The sequence below is a fragment of the Strix aluco genome, chromosome 6, assembly GCF_031877795.1.
Source record: "Strix aluco isolate bStrAlu1 chromosome 6, bStrAlu1.hap1, whole genome shotgun sequence".
NCBI lineage: Eukaryota > Metazoa > Chordata > Aves > Strigiformes > Strigidae > Strix > Strix aluco.
In genome coordinates this window covers 31,032,271-31,047,716 of record NC_133936.1, presented here as the reverse complement: position 1 = coordinate 31,047,716, position 15,446 = coordinate 31,032,271, and the positions used below count along the sequence as shown (strand labels likewise).

Below are 15,446 nucleotides of genomic sequence, written 5' to 3'. Positions count from 1 at the left end.
ATCTTACATTAATTTCAAATTTTCTCTTCCTTAAGATTTCCCATCACCAAGCACACCCATCAGGTTTGTCTCACTGTCTGTAGCAATCTCTCATCTGACAAGATCAAAATGGACAGGGCAGGAGCTTTTTAAAGAAAGTCTAGAGCCTGCCAGTTCATCTGCTTGTAGACTTGGCAGGAGACCAAAAAAAACTTTCTTCCATTAAGGTCAGGTCATATTTAGGAGCAGTATCTTCTTGCTTTGTCATTGATTTCTTTATACAGGTACTTTATTTATGAGTTTTAATTATTATCCATATTAGACACGTATTAAAAACAGTAAGACTGAGATTTCAGAAACATTTACTATCTGAATGTATCGCTGCTTCTAACACTAGTTTGTGATTTTTTTCAAGAGGCTGTTTTTCAAATGGATTGCTGAAAAGCATTAACTACACACACAGAGTCTCCCCCCTATAAAACAACTCAATACAGCAGAAGGTGACACTTGAGACCTCTGTAGATCCACACAGCCAAGATGATTTTACCTTGTAATAAAGAGTCACAGTAGAGCAAGACAAAACTCAGTGGCATAGAACAGTTTCTTCACAACTCTGATTGAATCTCTTTTGAGTTTTAATAATGTAAAAATGAATGCTACTTCCTCTTAAGAGTGGATTTAATCTCTAAATAGTGCAAAGCAAAAACACTATTTGTTGTTGGTCAATCTCAGTTCAACCAGAGGGGGAAAAAAAAAAGGAAAACAATCATTTGGCTTAAAGTTTTCTAGAGCATCAGGCCAACATCAAGCTATTGAACTGAAAGGGCAACCTCATTCGTAAACCTTTGAAAAGTCTGCTAGATAAGCGAACACCATAAAAGTTAATGCTCACATTTCCCATGCTTCTCATAGCTTTAGTTTAGTGTGCCATGGGGCAACTTCTCTAGAAATTCAACCAGCTAACGCACTGTGTAGTACCACCCCGAAAGTGACTCCATGAGCCTTTTATTCTGCAGCTATAAAACTATTTCCTAAGTGCAGATTTCTGCAAGTTATAATTGCAATTAAATAATTTGAATAAAACCCTTAAAATATACAACATGGCTTTGAAATACATGACTGTGCTATAAAAGATGGTCTAGAAATTAAAATTGTTAAATCATGCAGAAAGACATGTCCAAAACAGAAGCCAGAAAACTTTCTCAGGTATTATTTTTAATCTTTATTTATAAAGATTATTTCCACTGTCCATTTACTATATTCATTCCACACAGAGGTACCTCTTATCAGTTTTGTCCCCCTACTACCTCATAGGCCAATTTCCCATTGATGTTTGAGTCTTTTACAAATAGGTTAATAGAACATAGAAAAAATAAGGAGAATTCAAGTATTGGAGAATGGCCTATATGCAGGAGTGGTGCTCTCAGGAGGCTTTCTTCAAGGAACACTCAAGAGAAATGGAAATAGCAGACAACATTTTGTATACATACATACGCATCTATCTCAATCTGTATATTTCTGTGCTCTCTAAATTAAATTTTACTCCATGATATGTTTCACATTACAGTTATCATGCGGCTTGAAACAGTAAGCTAAAACGAGGAGTACCCACAGCACGCTTATGAAAAAGACATTTTGTGTAAGTGAGAACTAGTCCTAGGCCTTTTGCATCTGCCCCACAGAATCCAAGTTGCTCTGAGGTTTGTGAGATCATCTGTACACAGGAAATGGAAAAGAAACTTCAAAAGAAAGGCAGTGCTGGAGCCCATTCATACCAAGAAGTATTTTAAACAGCATGGAGGGCTATCACTTATGACACAAGCAACAGTCTTATTGTTCACCAATGTTATAACAAGACCTGACAAAATGCCCAATGAAAGCTATACAAAAATTAAAGCATAACCAACAAAAAAATAAGAAGGGCTGGAAAAACATGTTAAAAGCATTACAAGAAATACACATCAATTGTCTACTAAATGGTAACATGTCATAGTGTATAGGTTAAAAAAGAAAACCTAAAAGAATAGGAACCACATATTCCATTAAAACACTGATATTTCAATGCATGATTTGAGCTTAGTAGCAAAGAGACAAAAATGAGTGCTCCTGACCACATGACAGATCTTATTAATTTTTCCTTTAATGAGTCAGATGATCTCTGCCACGATTAACTTGCAAAAGCAATACTGAGTAAAGCCATAGAAAAGTTGAAATAGCTATAAAATATTAAAACTTATTGTCTTCTTTTTGTAGATACTGCTTTGAACAATTCAAGATAAATGCAAAAAGTCAGTTGTGCAATCTTATTTCAGAATGTAATTCTGAAGACATGCTACCACTAGAGAACTCTAATTCAAATTTTAATTATCAGAAGGGTAAGAGAAATGGCTTTTACAACTGGAGACCATAGACAAATGTATGTGTTAATTTCTTCGTGCTTAAAGTTAAAAATATATCAAAAATATTGGCATGTATTTTGACAATGTTGAAACTCAAATGTAAACATCCTGTTAATTCCTGCTGTGTTCCACTTGTTGACAACAGTTAACTCCTCACAAACACTTGGAAAGACTAAACTAGGCCTGCTCCTCCACAATTACAGGATGCAAGACATCTGGCCACAACCAACACAAACAAAATTTCAACAACAAAGAAAATTCTCACTTGGTTAAGAGAGAAGGCAACATCCATTTTCCAAAAGGAATCCAACTGAACAAGTTAATTATTCTGAGATGACAAATTTTACTGCTATGTAAATATGCAATTTAAAAAAAATTGCATCAAGTCATTCATTACTAAAATTGGAATGGTGTCAAGCCAGCTAATAACAATAAACATATTTTGCATTTCAAGGTTAAAGAAACAGTTCTATTCTTATAGCAAACATGACCACACTGAATTGCTGCCAAAACATTTCTGGGACTAGCGCTCAGAGGCAGAGGCCAAATCCTTCAACTACATAGTATGAGATGAAGGACAAAGACTATATACTGAAAAACAAATCTATGTGAACATGAACTTTGTCTATCACAATTAACACTTACTGTGTGCCTACCACCTGTTATTTTCAGCCATTACTAACCCTACAGAAACCTACTTAGTGCTTGTGTTTCTCTCATATAAGGGAAAAAAAGTAATAACAGCATGCCAACACAATCCTAATAACAAGTATAATAATCATAAGTAAACCTGCAGCAGACCTTCAACCATAAATAGTATGGTATAAGAAAGGAACTGTAAGAAAACAAAACAAACACTCCCCTCCTCACCTCCTGGATTGTTTTTAATTTGGGGTGGGGATAAGGGCTCAGAGCAGAAGCTGGAGAATGCCTCTTAGAAGATGATGAATATCAAGGGGGTCATGAAACTGGCCACAATGGTCCCCTCATCCTTTTTATCCAGAGTTACACCAAGCCAGACTCACTTTTTCTCCTTGTCAGTCATTTGTAATGATCCGTATTCTCCATAAGTAGCAAAATTACCTGTTAAGTACATGTATATATGCTTTATGCATATGTATACATGTATAGTGTTAAATACCACAGTTTGATAGTAAGATTTTTTAAGTCCTACATGCTTGGAGGTTGTATCACCCTCAGGACACAGTCTAAAAATAGCACACACTTAACTGAAGTCTAACTTCATCTCAAACTATGAATGCTACCTACAAGAAATACCCATATCAAGTTTTATTAATTCTCAATTCTTTTCCATAAATGCACAATCATAGCTTTTTTACGTATCCACTATTTCTCGCAGGTTTTCTTCTTTCAGAAGAAAAAAGTCTACCTGCAAGAAATAATGGATACACATAGTAACATCATGATCACAGGGGAACCAATCTCTTTTTTGAGAAAAAAAGAACTGTCATGAAATCCAGTATCTGTTGGTTAGAGAGTACAAAAAAGTGATATATGCTCTTGAGGCAGGTGCTGTGCTAATATTTCATTATAAAAGTTGCTACATGCTTCTTTTAAAATTGAAGCTTGTTCTCTATAAAGTATACCTCAAGTGAACTTAAATAACATTTAAATTAACTGAAATCACTAATGCTTACAGTTCATGCATAGCTGAATTCAACCAAGTGGTTTAAGTTTCTTAATATATACCCCAGTCAGTACTCAGCATTTTAACAGTTACAATTCTGTATTTATTAGAATAAACCAGACTGATCTATGACTCAGTCACCTGAGTATCACTAGCAACCTAACTAGATAAAAAGTATCCGTCATCTCTTTTGTAACCATCTCCATGAAAACGCTATTTTTGTGTCTTCTTGGAAAACTAATCAATTAATCACATTTATCATTCCTGAAAGACAGCCCTCCTACTGCACAGCATTTACCCCAGCAAGCCCTCTAATAGATATAAACCACCATCAGAAAGGTCTGTCATTTTCCAGCATTCTATAAGTCATATTTTCAGACACTGATAACAGAAATTTGATAAACTGATACAGTTCTAATAGACCATCACATCAGAGGGTTGACAAATTTCAAGTATTGGAAATTAATTTTTCAATTTAGCTTCAGTGTTAGAAGTGTAATTTAAAAACTCTACCTATCTTTACTCAGAAACACATCTTTTGAAAGGTAACGAGTATCTGAAAGCAAACCTAAAATTGACTGTTGCCTTGTAATGTTGTGTGAAAAGTTATTTACTAGTATAGTAATTATTTGCATCAGACTCTCAGAATCAGTCAACAATAACTCTGAAACATATCCAAAAAATAAGCATGTATGCAACAGCCGAAGATTACATTAAAAAAATAGTAATGCAAGGATGCAACTCCACATAGCACTTTTTCACTAGGATGGCTGGCAGAATAAAAGACATCTACTGACAGATACTCTTACTACAGTGTAATCAGCTATCAGGATGTAACAATGTGATTAAAAAGATAGAAGCCAAAGTCTCCTTGCTCTCAAATCCATACGTAAGCAGGACAACTACTGAAATGTCACCACGCTTCGCCTTCCCAGAGCAGTGACATAAACGTCCACGGAGAGCCCACACAATTACGGGTACTCGCGGCGGGAAGGAGCTCCCGAGCACGCTGAAGGTCACAGCAGCCCCCACGCCTGCAGCCGCCGCCACCGCTCCAGCCAGAGCCCAGCACCTGACCGCACTCTAAGCCCAGTATCGAACAGAATTCCTGTCTACGTTACCACGTGAAAAGAGTTCTGCCAGCTGCAACACCAGAAAGGATGAGGGACCCCTTATCTGCCCCGCTCCCGGAAGGGCTCGCCACACGGGCCGGCGCCGCCCGGCCCACGGCGCTGCCTCCCGCCCAGGCCCCGCGCTCCTGCGTCCGCCGCCCGCCCGCCGCAGCCCGCTGGACCTCCGCGGCCTGCGCCAGGCGCAGCCGGTGCCCCAGGACAACCTGCGGGGTGCCGCGGCTCAGCGGGGCACGGCCCCCCAGCGGGAGGGGAGGGAGGACGCGGCCCTCGGGTTAGCGCGAGGGAGCAGCTCGCTAAATTACCCCTGAGGCGGCAGAGCCACCCCGAATCAGCGCCCAGCGCCGCTTACCCGCCCGCGCTTCCTCCGGCGCGCCCCCTCCCCGCCGCCGCCCGAGGCCGACGGGCGACAGCCCCGCCTGTCATAAAGCGGCGACTGAGGAAGGACCCCGATGGCTTCCGCCCGGCTCCCGCCCCAGAACTACAGCCCCCGGCTGGCCGCGCGGCGCGGAGGGGCTGCCGGCGCGGACGACAAGGCCCACAATGCGCTGGGCCGCCTGGAACGGGCGGCCCCCGCCACCCCCCGCCACTCCGCAGGGGCTGGGAGCGGGGCGGGGTTCCGGGCTGGCGGCTCGGCTCGGCGGTCGCGCCGGCCCCTGGCCCTGACCCTGACCTCAGGCGGCGGCGGCGGCGGGTAGGAGCGGGCGCTGCCTCCCGGCAGGGCTTCCCGGGGCTCGGGGCCTGCCGCACGCTCAGCCCCGCTGCGGGGGGAGCCGGGCGGGCCGGGGCGGGGGCGCGGCGCGGCGCACGCCGAGCTCGGGAGGCGGCTGTGGGGAGCGGCGCGGGGGCCGCCGCGCTGGCAGGGCCGCAGCCGTGTCCCGGCCGCCGCGGGGAAGGCAGGGTACGCGTTTAACGGCGCCGGGGAGGAGCCCGCCGGGGAGAGCCTGCGGGGCGTCGTGTCTTCGCGTCCCGTTACTTTTGTCACGGACGGATCGTTTAACTCGAGATACGCCACCGAGAGCTGCCTCGGGCACTCCGAACGCTGCAGTAGGAGCTGCAGCCCGGCGCCCGCAGAACCGGAGTGACGCGCGGTACCGGGGCTTCGGGCTCCCGAGCCTCCGCGCTCCCCAGCGCACTGGCACGTTTTCCCGTTTTTCTTTCTCCCCCGCGTCGCTCGCTGCGTCCGAAGCTTCGGCCAGGCTAGGATGAATGTCTAGGTTTAGTGTCACTGCCCGCAGTACAAAAAAAAGTGTGCGGTACAGAACGAAAACTGTGGAAACAGGGAAAAGGTTTATGTAGGGACATGATCCAAAACCGTATTGCAAGTGGAAGCAATGTTAAACTACATAAGGAAAAACAAAAATAAAAATCTTGCATTTGTAATGTTACCCGTACAAATGTGGATTGTGGACGTTTCTGTAGGCTGGCTGTACACCTTTGAACAAATTCTACGATTTGACTTCTGTGTATCATAGTTATTAAGACCTTATTCTTCAGCTTAGCTTTTGTGGTTTCATATTCCAAGCAACAGAATAAATTATCTTGTATAATGGAATGAGGTGTCTTCTTTCCAGGTAGGAGAAGGATGCTGTAGCTATTACAGTGCTGGCCAGTGTCTTGAAGCACCTGCATTTTCTTTTTCCTACTCTGTCACAGACTTCCTCAGTGAAGTTGGGTAAGTCCAGCCCTAATCCTCTGAAGGTGCCCAATACCTGCTAAGGATCTCCTTTTGTCTCAATTTTTGATCTTTAAAGGAATTACATTATTTCTTTACTTCAAGCAGATTTTCAGGGTAAAAGTATTAAGGATTAGTTGTGGCTTGGATATTTGGCAGTGGATGGGGTGGCAGGAGCTTGTTAGCTTTTCAGGAGTGTTGCCTTGATTAAATAGCATACATAATTTAAATGTGGGATATAATCAAGTTTAGCTCCTTGATACACAAAATGATCAATTTCTGGTATAGTACTTTTTTTTACCTTTTTAAAATTAACTTTCAAGCAGTAATTACATACTAACATGGAACTACCTCCTGTAGCTGACTTTGTCAGCCACCAAGTAGGATTCATCATGGTAGAAGACTTGTTTGTAGCTAAAATAAATTAGCTAGTCCCACTCTACGCTTCAGAAGATTTGATATGCTTATTAGACATAGTCATCTTTCTCTCCTCACTGCCTAAACTTTCAAAGAATCAGACATAAAGTAAGTCTACTGGAGGACTTTCAGAGTGGCTTACTCTGATCTGTGAGGGAGTCTGAATGCTGATTCTGCAGCCTAAGTAAAGCAAAAATTATCGGAGTTGGTTACCTTCCTTTTTTTTACTCAAATCCCTTACACTAGTATTTCCCCTCTCACTTGTGAAATGGAAAGTGCAATTGCTTCAGGCTTGCTCCTTTTTTTTGTGAGCTAGTTCAGCTGCACACAGCTGAGCTGAGATCTGGCTAGCACAGCTGTGCTCCTTTAAAACAACCTTCCTACAAACTGCCAGGGATTCATGAATCTGTTCCTTTTTACTTTCTGCATTTATGTACTTAACTTGCAATTAAATTGTTTGTTCAGAAGTGGTAATAAGATCTCTAAACCCATGAATCAAAAAGGAAAACTTGAGTTGAAATACATATTGTCCATCTTCAGTATGGAGTTTGAAATCCATATGCTGCTTAAAGGCTCAATAGAAGCAGGCTTTCCCAGAGCTGTAGTTTTGGTTTTGTGTGTGTTAACTGAGATGAATGCCTCAGTTGTGATTAAAGATAATTCCATTTATCACAGGTTTATGTATGATCTTACATTGCTACTTTAATTTTTCTAGGATAAATATGAATTTTCCCCTGATCTAAAGCGGTTCCATGTCTTGTTTGGTAAGTCTGTATTTAAAAATCTTTGGCAGTCATATGTTAATGTGAAAAAGTTCTGGTGAAATGTCTTGCTTGAGGGGATTTCCACAGAACTGAGATGTTTAAACTTTGGTCTATCAACTTTTGGTGAAGGAAACTGTTTAGTATCTCTTCATCATAGGTCTGCCATGCATGACCTCTGTGCTGTTTCTTAACCTCTTACTTGACTAACTTGTAGCAGAAAACTTTCTGAACTCCTGCTTATAGGGGCTACTTTCGATGTTTTCCCACTGCCACGTTTAATGAATTACAGCAACTCCACTAACATTCACTTGTTTCTGTTCTTGAGGACTGTTCCTGTATTCTACGTACACCAGTTGAATCAATCAGACCAGAAGAGCTATCTCAGAGCAGTGTCCATGAATGCCTGGTAAGAAGAAAATAGAAACATTAACTGGCAGTGTTAAATACAAAGCTGGTACATATTAAAAATAATCTCATTAGGGCGTACTTCATATTAACAGCAAAAATAACCAGAGTACTTTGAGGGCTTCCACTTTGGAAGAAGACTATAGGTAACTAAGCGTTACTGTTAGTCTTGTACCAGTTTAAAAACAAAACGCACACACACAAAAACCCCCGCAGTAGCTCATAAAACTATCAGTGTAATGGTAAAAGCACCAGCTTGAATATTGTGACTTGAGTACCTGATCTTAGCATTCTAATTAATGATATTTCTACATTAATTTTAAACATATAAATGTTTAAGAATCACATAGTCATTTTGAGAACTGTTTTTTCCTCACTGTTAGGCTGATTCTGATCTAGCCTGGATTCCCCCATCTACAGGAAGGAATGAAATGGTATTTTGCTCTTCTAATGTCTCTCACTATGAACTCCAGCTGGAAATAGGTAACATAAATGTACCTTAAAATATTTATTGTTCCCGCAGATGTATGCTCTCAATAGGTTATTGCTAACAGCAGTAAATATTAAGTTTGGAAAATGTATTATCAGCTGACTAGAACTATTCTTGTGTCTCCTTATTCCAGAGGAGTGCAGAATATTGCTCATGTTCCAGTGATCACTTATTTTAAGATATAAGACAAATCAACAATTACCTGAATTTTTCTCCTGATATTTGTGCATGTGCATGTCAGTTTTCTAAATCTGTGGTATGTGCACAATAAATGCAGCATGAAGTAACATCATGTCTTGTCACTTGGCTACCCAAGTTGATTGTTGTAAGGGTGACTGCCCTGAATCCTATTGTGCATGCATATGTTTATGTGAATATGCATGCTAAAAGTGTTGTTAATTTAGATGTATAATTGATACTGACCAACATTTCAACACTTTTAGTTCTAAAAATAGCAGAGCCATGCTTTTAACTATTGCTGGATATATTTTGTTGCAACTACTTAAGTTCTTGACAATCTTAAAGAAAATGTCATGCTGCTCTCAATTGCAATTTTGAATGTAAAATCTTTTCTAAATATGAAGGAAATTATGTGGTGGATTATTGTATTTTCCAATGTTAAGGTAGCCACTTCTGGTTTCAGGAAGGAGGTTCAACAATTTAACTTCAGTCTACCTTGCACGGCATACGCCTACAGGCATGCAAGTTGCTGTAAGGATCACAGACCTAGAAAATTGCTCTGAAGAGCATTTGAAAGCCTTACAGGTAAAGCAACAGCATTTCTACACAAGTCTGATGAAGATGGTGATGAATACATATGAGGTTATTAAACAGAGTTAGTCTTTGTGTTTGTACTTGGTCATTTCAGTCAAGTTTTGCTTCCAAAGGAGTAGAATATAAACACAAGGCATGTGTAAATTTGAGAGTTGCTTTCTGAAGAAAACGGTTGACAAGTGTTTTAGAAATACTTCTGTAATTGTACAGCTTTTTCTTTTAAACATGTTCTGTACTCTGTATTTAACACCAAAACTTTGGACTATGAGCAAATTAAATTTACTTCAGACAAATGCAATTATAGGCAAGTTATTTACATTTTTATTGCAGGCTGCAACTTTGTATAAATGCACACAGGGAACAGTTCTTTCTACTGATTACTGATGTAGTTAATGCTCTTAGTAAGACTGTTGTCCTGTGGTTAACACATCCACTTTTATTTAATTCTATAGAATGAGGTGGTTTTATCCCACTTTTTCCAGCATCCCAATGTAATGACGCTTTGGACAGTGTTTACAGCTGGTAGTTGGCTTTGGGTCATCTCCCCATTCATGGCCTATGGTAAGAACTGTTAACTGCAATTTTGGAATAGGAAAAAGGGTTGACACAATCTCGTGGTCCATGAGAGGTTTTTCTTTAAGCATCTCCTATCTTGTAGAAAAAACAAACTTTCCCAAACCAGTTGTTTAGAGAAGTCTTCTGTACATAATCTTCCTCCCCAGTGAAGACTGGTATTTGAACGGCACATAGTCCTAACACCCGCTATGTGAGGAATGGTAATTGGGAGATGTATTTGACTTTATACAACTTTGAATTTTGCCAGCGGAAAACTTGTCTAGATTGAATACAGGTTTGGCATAGACTTTCAGTTAACAGAAGCATGACTTGAGTGTGATCTTTGCCTGATGAATGCATCAGTTGCATCCATGTAACTGTTCTTGACGTACCATAGTCAATATAAAGATGAGAATGCTGCTCTTGATGAACGTATACAATGAAGCAAGCATAGACAAGTAATTTAACAAGACTTGTTAGGCTTAGCTAGGTTTTTTTCACATCCAGGTTCAGCTAGACACCTGCTGAAGACTTACTTTCCTGAAGGAATGAGTGAAGCTTTGATAGGGAACATTCTGTTTGGTGCAATCAGAGGACTAAATTACATGCACCAGAATGGCTACATTCACAGGTAGGAGAATGTCAATAGGTAAGAATCAGATTACAGCATCCAGTTTAATAATTTAGTTTTGCTTCAAAACTAATTTTCAGCTTAAGTGTTTTCTCCTTCCTTTTTCTATATACCTTCTTATGTCAGACAGTGCAGAAGCAATTTTTTTCAGTAATCCAGCAGAAACAAGTTTGTAGAAGCTTAACAAGAACAGTATTCATACATTATTTAAAGCCATTTGTTACAGGGATTATACATCTGTCTGGTTTTATCTCCTTGAAGCAGAAGAGAATCACAGTTGCCGGAAGGGCTTCCTTACTTTACACCCTTTGCAGGGAAGGAGGGCCCTCTCCCAATTTCTGGCAGTTTTTTCTTGCTGATCATCTCTCCTCTCTCTTGGGGCTGTATTAACAAGACAACTCATACTGAGTGAACAACTTCATGAAAATAATCTGCTAAACAGAACTGCATGCTAACATCTCACTATAAGTTAATTAAATATGAAAGCCTTTCTACTCTAGTAGTACTTTGAGAAATTCTTATAACTAAAATTTACCACTTTATGTTACAGGAATATTAAAGCTAGCCACATTCTGATTTCAGGGGATGGGCTGGTTTCTCTCTCTGGCTTAAACAACCTCTACAGTTTAGTTAACAATGGACAAAAGTCAAAGGTGGTATATGATTTCCCCCAGTTTAGCACATCTGTGCTTCCTTGGCTGAGTCCTGAACTACTGAGACAGGTTAGTATAAATTACACTTCATTTTTCCTATTCAAAGTTACCAGAAGTACTTAACTTCTAACTTAAGTCTGCTTGTAGAAGTGCAATGGAAGCTGCTGAACTGCAATTTTTAAAAAGACGTAGATGTACTGAATTTGTAATTCTCCTAAGAGAACCAGTTTTAAAGCTGTCAGTAAGGTGGTGCTGTACTAAGTCTCTTTAGCTGACCTTCCTGGAAACTACTGCAGATCCTAAAACTTGTCTTCAGTACAACCATCAGAGTTCTGAACAAAGCCTGAGGTTTCACAATTTAATTACCTCAATCCCATGTACATTACAGGGAATTAGAATCCTGTCTTGAAACAGACACTTGTATTTTTGTCAGCACTGCTTAATGGCACCAGTGATCCAGTAGAGTTTTCTTTCTCTCACAGGATTTGTCTGGGTATAACATGAAGTCTGACATTTACAGTGTGGGAATTACAGCATGTGAATTAGCCAATGGACATGTTCCATTTCAAGATATGCCTCGCACTCAGGTATGATGCTAAAACTCTACTTCTACTTCAAAACACTCCGAGCTTTTTTTGTTTTACTTAGAGAAACCAATGCTATTACTGCTGAAATGGTGGCTGCTTTTTGTTATTTCAAATACGCATGCTTCTTTCTTAGATCAAATAATCCTTCCATTCTTGGAGTTTCACAGCTTAGCCTGAATAGGTCTGCATAGTTGTTGAACTCTTACACTGCTATTCCTTTCTACTAGATGCTTCTGCAAAAGCTGAAAGGTCCCACGTATTGTCCTTGGGACATAAACACCTTTCCCCGTGGGGAATCCAGGATGAAGAATTCCCGATCAGGTGTTGATTCTGGAATTGGTGAGAGCATGACACGTACAATGACCAGTGAAAGACTACAACTTCCCTTTTCCAAAACATTTTCACCTGCTTTCCACAACTTGGTAGAGCTTTGCTTGCAACAGGACCCTGAGAAAAGGTAACCTTTTGGTGAAAACTGATTTTCTGTCACTTCAATCTAAGACCAAGTATAGCCCACAATTTAGGATACAGTAATTAGTTGAATACTGTTAAAGTCAGAAGTACTATGCAAACACTACACTTACCTTTGGGTTTGTAATTTAAGAATTATCTTGCCTGATAAAGGAACCATGCTTTTAAAGTCGTTTGACCCCTGAATTTCTTGTAATATGAATGTACTTTGTAACAAGTAAAATTAGTTTTTTAAACATGCACTTTGTCCAAGAAAAAAACAAATCAGAAGTACGTGTTTTTCAGTACTAGGTCTCTTCTGAATGAGGCATTAAATTCCTTGTTAAACAGAAAAGTGAAAAAGCCTTTAAAAATAGATTTCTTTAGTAGCACCTTCACTACAAATTGAGGCACAGAATGTAGGAATTTTGTGCTGCTTTTCTCATGCTTCACATTTGTCCTGTGGATGAAAAAACATAGGGCTTAAATTGATTTGTCAGTCTGGCCCATTTTCCAAAAGCAGTATTTTACTTTCCAAAACGTAATTATATTGTTCATTTTATGATCCAGGCCATCAGCCAGCAGTTTGCTTTCGCATACGTTCTTCAGACAGGTGAGTTTACTATATTTTGTTAAATGACACACCTATAACCTAATAAGCCATAAAATATTAGTTGGGTTACAAAATAATTAAGTTAGCAGGAGCCAAAAACCATCCCGTAACAGCATATCTGCTTCAGACTTTTTTTTTAAAAAAAACAAAATGGTATTGGTAGACTATAGGAAGCATAAGAGTAATCCATTTCCCCTTTGATAAAGTTGGTTTAACTTAACTAAAGTCAGCCTAACTAATAAGAATAGCGGTTAATATTCTTAATTTAAAGCAGAACTGCACAGCTAATGTAATTAGTCTTGAAAGACTTGTTTAACTTACTCTGAGGAAAGCTAAACCCCTTATCCTGTTATTTTCAATATTGAAACATGCAAGAAGATGGCTCTGATTTCACATGCTTTTAATGTAGTCAGATGCAAGGTTATATAGACTTTTATGTGGAGCCCTGTTTTAACTTTTCTTCTTTCTAGATAAAAGAACAAACACAGAATTCACTACTGTCTCTATTACCACCTCCTATTCAAAATAACAGATCAGAGTTCTTGGCACTGCCCTCAACAGCAGTTGGGACTGAACTTGGAAATCTTACTGCAAATCAAGATGATACAGACTGGGAATTCTAAATAAATACCAAACAATCATACCTCTCCTGTGCTTCAAAGAAGGAAAATGTGATTTGTATTTGCTGCTCTAGTTTGTATGGTTAAAATACAATTAGACAAGGTATACTTGAAAATGCCATTAAAGTGGCCATATTTCATTAACTACTTCCTCTGCTGGCATCGTGAAGTGCAGTGTGCCTCACTTTCTGACCATAAGGAAAATTGTATATAGAGAATGGCTGAATGCTTATCTCCCTCTTTCAAAATATTTCTTAACAAGAGAGTTCCTGCTGTCATCTTACTCTATACTGTATTTTCAGTTCATACTGCTGCAGTCCCTGTGCCTTTCTGAATTCAGGCTTGGGTTTTGTCCGTGACCTTACTTAAACAATCTATTTGTCTTTTCGTTATCACACAGATCATTTTAGTAAGGAGAAATCCTCCACTTCCAAGTTTGAAACTGCACAAATTAGTTGCTTACGCAAATAAACATTTCTCTCTTCACACATCCCAAAAGGCATTTTTCTCACTTGACATGCTGTCATACTCGCCAAAAGTTAGCTATACATCATTTTTCATGCAGTTTTAATACTGCGTGTTTCCCAAAGAAGTTAAGCTACTTGAAAATGTGACTCATGCTCTTGCATTTGTCTACATTCTTAGTACAAATTTGTGCTTTTGCATCTCCATTTGTTGTTGTGTCATTTTAGCAATTAATCTGAGGACCTCTTACTATGCAAAGTAAGTCTCAAGTATAACAGGTACGGGTTACTTTTGAAGAATCATATTAAATAATCTAAAGTTACTGTACATATTTTTATTTATACTGTATTCCTATTCACCACCAGAACTTACCAGAACCTAATACTGTTTTCTTAAAAGAATAGTCAACATGCATTAAGCTTCACTGGCACTGCTGCTGGCAAACAAGCCTCTTCTGCAAGCCGCAGTTGAATTCCCATGGATAGATTCAGCCATAACAAGAACCTAATAAACCCCTTAGGATCTTCGTGAATTTATCTGTTTTAAGACAGATGAAAAACTGCCTTTCTACTCCCTACAATTCAGTAAGTCTTTATCTCTCATACTCTACCAAGCAATGCAAACTGAACAAAAGTAGTTTCTTTTTTAAAAAGCTGCATATTCTCATAGTGTTTTAGCAAAAGTTGTATCCCAAAGCCACTAGTACTTTACTAAGTTCTGACTGTGGTAAAAATGTATAAATAGGTATCAAATGGATATATTTTAAATTTTCAACATAAAAAACATTCCACACTAAGTCTTCAGTCTTCCATACCTGAGCCAATCTGCAGTCAACCTTGAGAATACTACTGTTTTGCCAGCAGCTTCATTACAAAGCCTTGAAGACCAAATGGCTAAAATGCAAGCCTGAGACAGACATAAAATTCTAAACGACCACATGAAAGTATTAACAAAAAAGTTGATTCTACACATTATGCTGTGAAGAGAGCTCTATATTTCAAAACTTAACACGTGAAACTTAAGATTAAAAACCTTCCAATAAACTTACCCTATCTGTCTCCATTTATTTCTATAATTCTTGCATTTCTATTTTTACCATAGTCCAGTTATACTAACAGCTTCTTGTTACTGCAGGAAAGATGGTTCATATTCATGTCAGTCATTATGTTAGTCCTGCATGACATCTTTGTC

General features: G+C 39.4%; 2 protein-coding genes across 11 annotated transcripts in view; one reads left to right on the top strand and one right to left on the bottom strand.

Moving 5' to 3' along the window:
• The window catches only part of TRAK2 (trafficking kinesin protein 2), a 28,233-nt gene extending 22,386 nt beyond the window's left edge, over positions 1 to 5,847 (bottom strand). For 3 of the 6 annotated variants that reach the window (XM_074829438.1, XM_074829443.1, XM_074829442.1), the window contains exon 1: positions 5,509 to 5,599. The gene's annotated coding sequence lies outside the window, so the exon portion shown is untranslated. Of the gene's footprint in view, positions 1 to 1,591; positions 2,142 to 5,147; positions 5,177 to 5,508; positions 5,600 to 5,829 lie in introns of those variants that run through there. The other 3 variants (XM_074829441.1, XM_074829440.1, XM_074829439.1) reach the window with 3 other exon arrangements.
• On the top strand, positions 5,714 to 15,302 carry STRADB (STE20 related adaptor beta). Of its 5 annotated transcripts, none has more exons than XM_074829461.1 (13): positions 5,731 to 5,850; positions 6,731 to 6,831; positions 7,964 to 8,012; positions 8,338 to 8,418; positions 8,801 to 8,900; positions 9,551 to 9,672; positions 10,164 to 10,242; positions 10,744 to 10,867; positions 11,418 to 11,589; positions 12,003 to 12,107; positions 12,335 to 12,564; positions 13,128 to 13,170; positions 13,641 to 15,302. In XM_074829461.1, exons 3-13 carry the CDS (start codon positions 8,001 to 8,003, stop codon positions 13,791 to 13,793), a joined length of 1,221 nt encoding a protein of 406 aa, XP_074685562.1. In that variant the 5' UTR covers positions 5,731 to 5,850; positions 6,731 to 6,831; positions 7,964 to 8,000; the 3' UTR covers positions 13,794 to 15,302. The 5 variants fall into 5 exon arrangements, with proteins under 5 accessions (XP_074685561.1, XP_074685562.1, XP_074685563.1 ...); XM_074829462.1 differs by having other exon boundaries at positions 10,134 to 10,242; positions 13,703 to 15,302; XM_074829458.1 differs by having other exon boundaries at positions 10,134 to 10,242.
• The last annotated feature ends 144 nt before the right edge of the window (positions 15,303 to 15,446 follow it).

Bases quoted from the DNA above. Each gene is read 5' to 3' on its own strand.
- STRADB (XM_074829460.1), top strand. The intron at 8,419-8,800 runs GTAAGAAGAAAA...CCTCACTGTTAG, and splicing joins GCAGTGTCCATGAATGCCTG to GCTGATTCTGATCTAGCCTG. The intron at 10,243-10,743 runs GTAAGAACTGTT...TTTCACATCCAG, and splicing joins CTCCCCATTCATGGCCTATG to GTTCAGCTAGACACCTGCTG.